This window comes from Aulostomus chinensis, chromosome 23 (genome assembly GCF_037954235.1).
Source record: "Aulostomus chinensis isolate RoL2024-O1b breed Wild chromosome 23, RoL_Achi_v1.0, whole genome shotgun sequence".
NCBI classification, from domain to species: Eukaryota; Metazoa; Chordata; class Actinopteri; order Syngnathiformes; family Aulostomidae; genus Aulostomus; species Aulostomus chinensis.
Window position 1 is genome coordinate 18,942,896 of NC_141342.1, and position 9,099 is coordinate 18,951,994.

The 9,099-nt window shown below is 42.9% G+C and overlaps 1 protein-coding gene across 1 annotated transcript in view; it reads left to right on the top strand.

Annotated features, from left to right (window-relative positions):
• LOC147239908 (heparan sulfate glucosamine 3-O-sulfotransferase 3A1-like) overlaps nucleotides 1–8,251 on the top strand; it is a 33,235-nt gene extending 24,984 nt beyond the window's left edge. The window contains 1 exon segment of the mRNA XM_086195634.1: nucleotides 5,952–8,251. Within this exon segment, the coding sequence (XP_086051760.1) occupies nucleotides 5,952–6,573 (622 nt within the window). The 3' untranslated portion in view covers nucleotides 6,574–8,251.
• The last annotated feature ends 848 nt before the right edge of the window (nucleotides 8,252–9,099 follow it).

The window sequence follows — 9,099 nt, forward strand, 5'->3', positions numbered from 1 at the left end:
AGGGGACGTGAATTTAGAGCTGTAAAGTGCAGGTGTGGTGACATGGTGTGCGAGGATTATAAATCCAGCAGAGAGCGGAAAAGGTTAGATGGGTTGATCCTGGAAGACTGATGCTGTCTGGGTTATAGCACCAACAAGCGGGAGTGCCGGCTGCTGCTGGCGAGCTCACACCTGTAATCCCTGAATTATAAATATCAGGCTCCCTCACCACCAGCTGATCTCTAAATCTGTGATAAATAGAGGTGAATTTGAGTTTAGGGCTAACTGGCCATTTTGTCATTCATTCCATGGGAGTAATTTTCCAACACCATATTATCTTTCCTCTTGCATGCCATTATGTGTGGCAGTGCTGGCGGCGATTGCAGCCCGCGGGGCAGGTAAAGAGTTGTGTTGTTGCACAAGGTTGACAGAGCAGTAAAGCTTTGAGCTCAGAGGAGTGGGCTTTCCCTTCATCGCACAGCAGCCATTACTCTAAATCACCCCCTTCCTCCTTTTCCTTTCTCTCTGACCTCCGCTAGCATTCACTGACCTGGAAAATATCTGGTGAGTCCAAGCCACCAAGAGTTACACTGGCCCTTGCTTGGCCCGCAAACAGCAGAAATATTGAGCCAATTACAAGATTATTATCTAGTGGTAGCGGCGAGGGAACACTGCAGGAGTGTATTTATGCCTGCCTGGCCTCCCTGCTGGAGGAGGAAAAATGAATCAAAGGCTTGTGGGAGAGAAGTGGACAGCACTCATGCCCACTTGCAGCTATGTCTTTACAACTCCCAGCAATTGACAGACATTGGCCTTGATCCAAACCCCTCTCGAAAAGGTCCAGGACAACGCCAGGAAACGGCCCGTTCAGAGCTGATCACATGTTGAGTTTCTACTCCTCTCCAAGTCATGTCACTTTGCCCATGTGCCTACAAGTGTAGTATACAAGCGATGCATTAAGACGTGAACTTTCTTCTTTTTTTCTGCGTTTATATAACTGGCAGACATGAGTCACAGCCTGTACACGAGAGGGTTTGTATTGGGAGTGAAATGCATTCAAACCAAAGCAGTGATGCATCAGGCCTTCACTTTATAGATGAGCCTACAAAGGGTGCTTTGAGTGACGCACTGCACGCTGCTGTGTACATTGGATTTAGTCTTTAAACAGGGCAAAAGAGCTGCTTGCTAGTTATTTCCATATGACGTGTCGTTACAGCATGTCTTATGATCTGTCATGTACACAAGCTGTTTGTTTGCTCCAAACATCTTAGTAATCTTAAATATTGTTTTCTTCTCTGTGCTCTGAAATGCTTGCCAAAGTCGTCAATTTGATTTAAAGAGAGGCTCCGGTTCATGTGCAGTGTTTGGGTCCGTGTACGGTTTCATGAGTGGATCCCGTCGCCTGTGTTTCATGCATCACTGTGCTCGGGGAGTCATATTTTAGCAGAGCGATGAAGACATGAAAGCAAAATATGGAACCGCAGTAAATGTCATGCACTTGGATGGTTTGTCATCTGTTGCATCACCTACTCTGCCAATAAAGTTTCATTAGAAAGTGCAGCATGCTCTTGCTGTAGGATGGAAAGAAACGCTTGAGTGTAGTTCAATTAGTGCAAAACCACGTCCTCCTTGTGCTGTAGCCCAACTAAACCTCAAACTTAACAACCCACGACTTTTCCTTGTAGAACACTGGTGTGAATTAGTGCTGAGACAACTTCTTCGTCATCAATTAACCAAATATTAAATAATTCCAGATTTTCAAATTCTTGTAGAAAAATAAGACATGACCACAATGTGTCAGCCAAAGCCACGTGAGGAAGTTGGTTAGATGTGTGAGTACTGTCAAGAAAACACTCAACAGTGTGGTTTATACCTTGTTTTTGTCCAACTATCAAGAAGGCAACACCTTTCGTGCGTCCAGGCCTATGGTCTCTGGAGCCAGCAGCTAGCAACCGCAACACACACCTGGCTACAGGATCTGTTCAACTCAAACTTGCAGAGAAGGCCACCCACTATGTGGTCTAACTTGCTCAAATACGGGTACCTGGTTGAAACAATCTTAACCCACGGCCATGGGAGCAGCAGTCAGCAGAACTGATGAAACCAACCGCTCCAGTACCGTGTCTGACAGAGCTAGCGCTAATGTTAGCGATTCTAGCCCAGCCGCCGGTGGTGCAAGCGCCATCTGTGGAGGTAGAGGGGATGTACAGCTGCAGTGTTGAAGGCTTCAGATGGTTAGAGGACAGAGGAAAGTTTGGAGACAACTCTTCTAAAGGGTCTCTGTAAAATACTTTAGATCCTCACACTTGTACAGTTGTTCAGACCTGGCAAACAATTTGCTGAAATGAGAGAGAGAATGAAAAAGTCTGATTCAATCGCACAAAACAACATAGTTGAAAAAGTCTCCAATATAGTTTTTTTTAAATTATTTACCAATTTCTTATAGTAAGTATAGTAAGTTCCAACCTTAATGATGCTGCCATGGCGCAGCGAGGCAGAGATGGGGGGACGGCAATGAAAAACAAAGAAACAAGTAGAGACGAGGAAAGCCAGTGAACCCCCAGAAGTGACAGTCTGTCACAGAAATAGAACAAGAACATATCATTCCTGTGATAGACCTTCACATACGAACCTACTGCCAGCTTCCCAATAAATATAACATGTACATGAATACGTGGACTCCCAACCACAGCTGGTTTCACGTTGCACACCATGTCACATGCATGCTGACCTTGGACTCCCCCCCAGAGTGCCCTCACACCGCTACTGTGAGTGCACTGACCACAGCGCGAGCTGGACTCACACCATCAAATATGGATGCTTCCTTTAGCACAAACTCATTTCTATTTCATTATGTAAAAATGTTCTTATTTATGTCATGAAGTTGCTGTAAGGGCTGTTCCCAAATCAGCATGTTGGCAGGAACGCTCAGAGGAAGGCAACCTGCCTCCCAGTGTCTGGGATCCTCCTTTTATCAATAATTAGTCTCCATCTTCTGTATTATTGACTTGTCAGCCTACCAGACAGCACTGAGGTGACCTGTGTTTGTTAGAAGCACCATTATATGGTCTCACTCTGGACCTTTGGGCAATGGAGCAGATATAATATGACAGGAGAGGAGCCTTGTCCCTGTTCCTCTGGAAACAGCTGTATGAGAGCTTGCTGATACTGACTCCAGGGAGGTGGTGTGGTGATGTGATTCCAGAGGAGTTCAAGATACAGTTGCACCTGTCTTGCAGCTCTAGCTCTTATTGACCATTTGTTAGCTTTTTGTCGACACTGCTGACGTTGTGATGTGGGTTTGTTTCAACAATGGCCAGAAGGTATTGATTTTGGCTCTATTTCACCTCATACCTAATAACCCTGTTCTTCTGACAGCTCTTCAAAAGGAATGGCATGAAGGGGAAAAAAACAGGACACTTTCATGTTGTCATCTCAATAACAATGAATTATGACAGTTTGAACATCTTCCTCTGACAAGCTTCTCAGTTTCTCCCCTGCAAAACAGTATCATGTGAATATTTGTTTTTACCCTTTCATCTTTGCCTTGTATGTGGGCCAGGTTGGCCTGGTTTTACCCCAGAATCAGATGACCCCAAGACAAATTTTAGGATCAGGAATTGCTGATAAGCCAGGTACAATAAAGTCACCTGAACCTGAGTATGGCTGTTATTTGTTGGTTGTTTTTAGTTGTCGAAACAGATCGAGCGTCAGATTCTCGTGAAATATTTTTTATGTCTCACATAAAATTGTACTCAATCATTTTGGCATCATCCTGAGCAAGTGGAGTCCTGAGTGTAGCTGTGCAGAGTCAACCTCACTCTCCAGCACCTCGAGAGACCTGCTGGTGACAGATGGTAACACGGGCATTGCGGCCTTCTTGTGTGCCGGGGTCATGAGTTCCAGACGAGCGTGGGACTCTGCTGGTCTTCACAACATTCCTTTTCTTCTCAGTGGAAAAGGTATCATTTTAAGATAGTTTTGATGAAGGTTTGGTTAGGTTAAGACAAAAAAACCCCAAAACAAAACACTTCAGTTGGGGTTAGGGAAAGATCACAGTTGGTTTGGGTTTAAATAAAAATAAATAAATAACCACTAAAAATGTCCAGACGTCTCACTCCCGGCTCACGATTCCATGGGTTAGATACAAATTACAGTGCATTACTTGCCGTGGGAACGGAGACGGTCCTCCTCTCTCAACACAAACAACAGCAACAGTTGGTTCAGCGAATGCACAAGAATGACACATACTGAAATGACAGAAGAGGAAGTACTATGGAGTGTAATCTACAGAGGGAGAAGGTCAGGGCAGTCATGGGTCTGATTCTTACTTCCTGTTTACTACCATCAATCATCACCGGCCTTCTCTAACCACTTCCATAAATCGTCCCCTAACCACATAGGTTTTGTGCCTAAACCCAACCAAACTTTGACCATTGTGGCATCAGATCAAAAAAATCCTTTGATTACTTAAACAGTTTTGGAAGTCAGTGACAAATTACATTGGCTTGTTTAATTGGAGCGTCAAATTCAAAGATGTATTTGTCATTCTGCAAGGGCCATGACAAAACTTCCATGAAACAAAGCCAAGCCATTGCATTCGTCATGTAGAAATGTTCTGTTTGTGTACAGCTTGTCCTTCGCAGAGATCTCACCACCCTCTGTCTCATTTCGGTCTGTGTTTGTGAAACGGAGCGTGATTGTTTACCAGCCTCTTTGCAAGGCAGAAAAATGATGCCCATCACATCGGGAAAAGGCCGTCACCAGTTGGACGAAGATACTTTCTCAAATTGCTTGTCAGTGCCACTGTACGGAACTACAGACAACAAAGTGAAGTGTCCTATGGAGGGTCTGTAGTTTTGCGACAGGCGGCGAACCCTAACCCTACCATGGGAGCAGCCCAGCCACTTTGTCAGCGCCACTCCTCACTTTAAGCAGCACCAGCCGAGCAGATGAATAATTGAGGCCTGCATTCTGTACTTTGGTGAATTTTAAAGCTGTATTCTGCAGAGGCTCTAAATGGCAGAGGGAGGGCATGTTAATCATTCATGGGTTGCTTTTACCTGCTTTGCTTAAGGTCACTGTCCTTAAGGCGGCTTGGCAAAAGGAAAGTGGAGAAAGACGAGTTGGGAGTAGAGGGGTGGTACGGCCGGATGGATGGATTAGCCTGTTTCCTGTCTCTTTTGTGAGTTCCCGGTACAAATGACTCCAGCAGAAGGGAACATTTTGCCAAATGTTGTAACCTCAGGGTTTTCCGAGGTTTTGGTGTAAATATTTGAGTCAAGATTTATGAGTATACTTTCATCGCTTGGATTTCGTTTCTTGGATGTGAGCACATTTTGAATCTGTGAGTTCAAATTGTTCAAGTGGAACTGTATGGCTACAACCTCTCAAAGCAATACCCTGAATCATGTTTCATATAAATATAACGATCATGACGAGGATCGCATATTGATTTCATACGCTCATCCATCATTGGTTGAGAAAGGCAGAGGACAGGAGGGTGATCAATTATGCTGAGGGGCCTTTCCACTCAGGTATCAATATTTTATAACCACCACTACATTGAGATTGACGTCTTTCTTTTCACACCATATGATAGTGAAGAATATCCCCTTTCAAATGGACCCAAGGGAACGCCCCTCTTGATTTCATACAGCCTCAGCCGACATTAAGGAACACTCTAGGTGTTCGCCCCAAGAATGTCTTTACATCTTGAGACGAGCTTGAGCTGAAGCTTCAAATCAATATTTGGGCACATCGATGGGAAGCTAATTGAGCTTGGCGAAAAAGACACCTGATAAAGATCAAACTGGTCCAAACAAACGGTTTCCAGTGTTATTCTTGACTGATTGAAGCCTAAATATTTAATGACATGGAGGTCATTCACTTGTACTGTTTATTGTAATTAGAGCAGTTGATCAAATGTGTCTCAATTCCTTTTCCCCCCCTTCTCTTTCGTGTTTTTCCAGAGAGTTAATGCCCAAGACCCTGGAGGGCCAGATCACCATGGAGAAAACCCCAAGCTACTTTGTGACCAGAGAAGCTCCAGCCCGAATCTCAGCCATGTCCCGAGACACCAAGCTGATTGTTGTGGTGAGGGACCCTGTCACCAGGGCCATCTCAGACTACACGCAGACTCTTTCGAAGAAGCCTGATATTCCCTCTTTCGAGAGCCTCACCTTCAAAAACAGGACTACGGGGCTCATCGACACCTCATGGAGCGCCATCCAGATCGGCATCTACGCCAAACACCTGGACAACTGGCTGCAGTACTTCCCTATGGACCAGATCCTGTTTGTGAGTGGCGAGCAGCTGATAAGCGACCCGGCTGGAGAGCTGGGGCGCGTTCAGGACTTCCTCAGCCTCAAGAGGATCATCACAGACAAACACTTTTACTTCAACCAGACTAAGGGTTTCCCGTGCCTCAAGAAGGCGGAGGGGAGCAGCAAGCCCCACTGCCTGGGCAAAACCAAAGGGCGGACCCATCCCAACATTGACCCTGAGGTGGTGCAGAGGTTACGGGACTTTTATAGACCTTTCAACATGAAGTTCTACCAGATGACGGGGCGTTTTTTTGGCTGGGATGACTGAATGTTTGTTTTGTCTTTGACACTGAAGACAGACAGGGACACAACGTAACGTTTCAGGGCCGTAGAGTCGTAAAGCTTGGAGAAAATTGATGAAAGTTCTGAGAATTAAGTTTAAGTATAAAAAAAAACAAAAACAGATTCAACGATTTAAGTTAAATCACATGAAGTGAAGAAAAATTTAAATATAACCTAAAAAAGTATAGTGCGGTGAAATTGTGGATTAACAATGAACAAAAACAACATGAGCAAACACAAACCAAATAGAAAAAAACACCAAATATTGGATTGAATTTTGGTGCATTTCTGGTGAAGACAAACGTTTATTCAAGTAGGAAAGAAATGATATTTTTACAAGAATTTTTTTCCTACTATATGAAAATGTCACTACAAATATTTAGTTGTTTTCAAAATACTAAGACTTTTTGTCAAAGAAATCTCATACTGCTAACAGATATTACCTCCACAAAATAACGACCTTTACTCATAAAATCGTTACTTAATTCTCATCACGACTCTTTATGCAAGCTTTTGACTTTATCCACAAAATTATAATTTTAACCTCTGGGATGAATAAAGCATTTCTGCTTCTGATTCTGAAATCCTTGGTGTTTTTACACCAACTCTACCCCTGAAACTAAAGGAAATGCCACCGCAGCACTAAACCTCAGTAATATGTGGCTGTTACAGGAAAGGAAGTGTCCCAATCTCCCCTCAGTGGCTCCCCAGATATGCAATATTTCACTGTTACATTTTTCATCATCAGAGCTGCCTCTAATCCACAATCACGGAGATGTTCCTTCTAAAAAGAGAGGGACCGAGAAGTTGTTGAAGGATTTGCATTATATCTTCGTGCACTACAAGAATTTTATTGTGTTTTTTTTCTGTTTGGAAGCCTTTAGCTGTGACACAGAAATTATTATATGCATTTCTTTTCTTTTTTTTTAAGAAGTTGGCTGGGGGCTTTTGATAAAAAAAAAGTTAACGTGTGATTTAATGCCATAATTTAAACATACATAGCTGCTTTCGAATTTTAACATTTTTCTAGCAAAAAAAAAAAAAGTATGAAAAGATAAAAATATGTATTTTTGAAATGTATTTATTCAAGAGGTACACACACAGTATCTATGTATTTTGAATAACTTCTCAGTGATTGTTTGCTCTTATTTTTATGCTCCCCCATGCCTCCAGAGTTAAACTGTACACTAAAACGTGTCATCCTCATTTTAATTTCAGGTCATTTTCTATACAGTGCGGGAACACTTGTCTCTACATTAGTTCCAGTGCTGTGACTTGATTTCTACAGTTGTTTCCCGGCTTCCACTAATGAAATTACAGGCAAAGATGGCACTCGCTGTTATTTGAGCAACAGCAACTCCAGTGGGGGGTCTTCCCAAACTGCGACTCAAATTTCCTCAACATGCCTCCTTGTGAATTGAATACACTTGATGTCACTGGCCTTCCTTGCCTCTAGGCGATGTGTGTGTGTGTGTGTGTGTGTGTGGAAGTGTTTTAAACCCGTGCAGCATGAGAACAATGGCCGATGTGTGTTCCTAATTTTTGTCTACTTGTACTGTGAGCCATTCTCTGAAAGCAGATGTACATCAAAAGACACACCATCATCAGTGTTATTTGGTGTGCACAACAGAAACCAACTAATGCAGTTTTATATTTTTATTCTTTGGTGGTGGGGGTGGGGGGGTATGTTATAAATCAAATTGTGCTGTTCAGACTTCTGTTGGAATTTTTCATGCACCACTTGAATAAAAGATATTACAAGTGTGATTTAACAGTCTATTTTCTTGGAAATACTGCAAAAAAATCTGTTTACAGTGTACCAGAAATAATATTAAAATCATTACTGTGCGTTCACACCGAACAGTTTCCATTTAAAGTCTATGCAAATGCGTGAATGATGCGAATTTTCAGTCTGGCGGCACGAATGCGCGAATTTCGTGATGCGAATTCGCGAGGCGAAATATTCGGCATTTGCGCAAGTTGAAAATATTGAACTTTGGCGAAAAATTTGCATCAAGACAGCCAATCAGCGTTGAGGATGTCCCGACGTCACGGCTGACTGACAGACTGACTGACTGTGACTGACAACATGGCATGACTCACAGGTCATGTAAAGTAAAAGTTAGGGTTTCACAAATGTTTAGCGTAGCAAACGTTAGCTTGGATTTAAGAGAACAGACTCGAGGACTTGACTTCCACTTGGCTCACAACAATGGTGATATCAAATACAGGATCCTGAATTGACAGCATTGAACTTCATCAAGCACCTGTGTCAAATGTCAAGTCAAGTGTCAAGTCATGTAACGTGAAAGTTGAGATTAGATAAAATGTTAAACATAGCGAACGTTAGCTTGGATTTGAGACTTGAAGGATGCTGGAAATTTGAGCTTTTTTGGAATCTGTGGGAAAAAAATATGTTAAGTAAGCATTTGCCACTCGTAGCTAAAATCCCTCTTGAACCCCAGGCTAAAGAATGAAGATTGTAAGTAAACACTGATGTCTAAGGATGTCG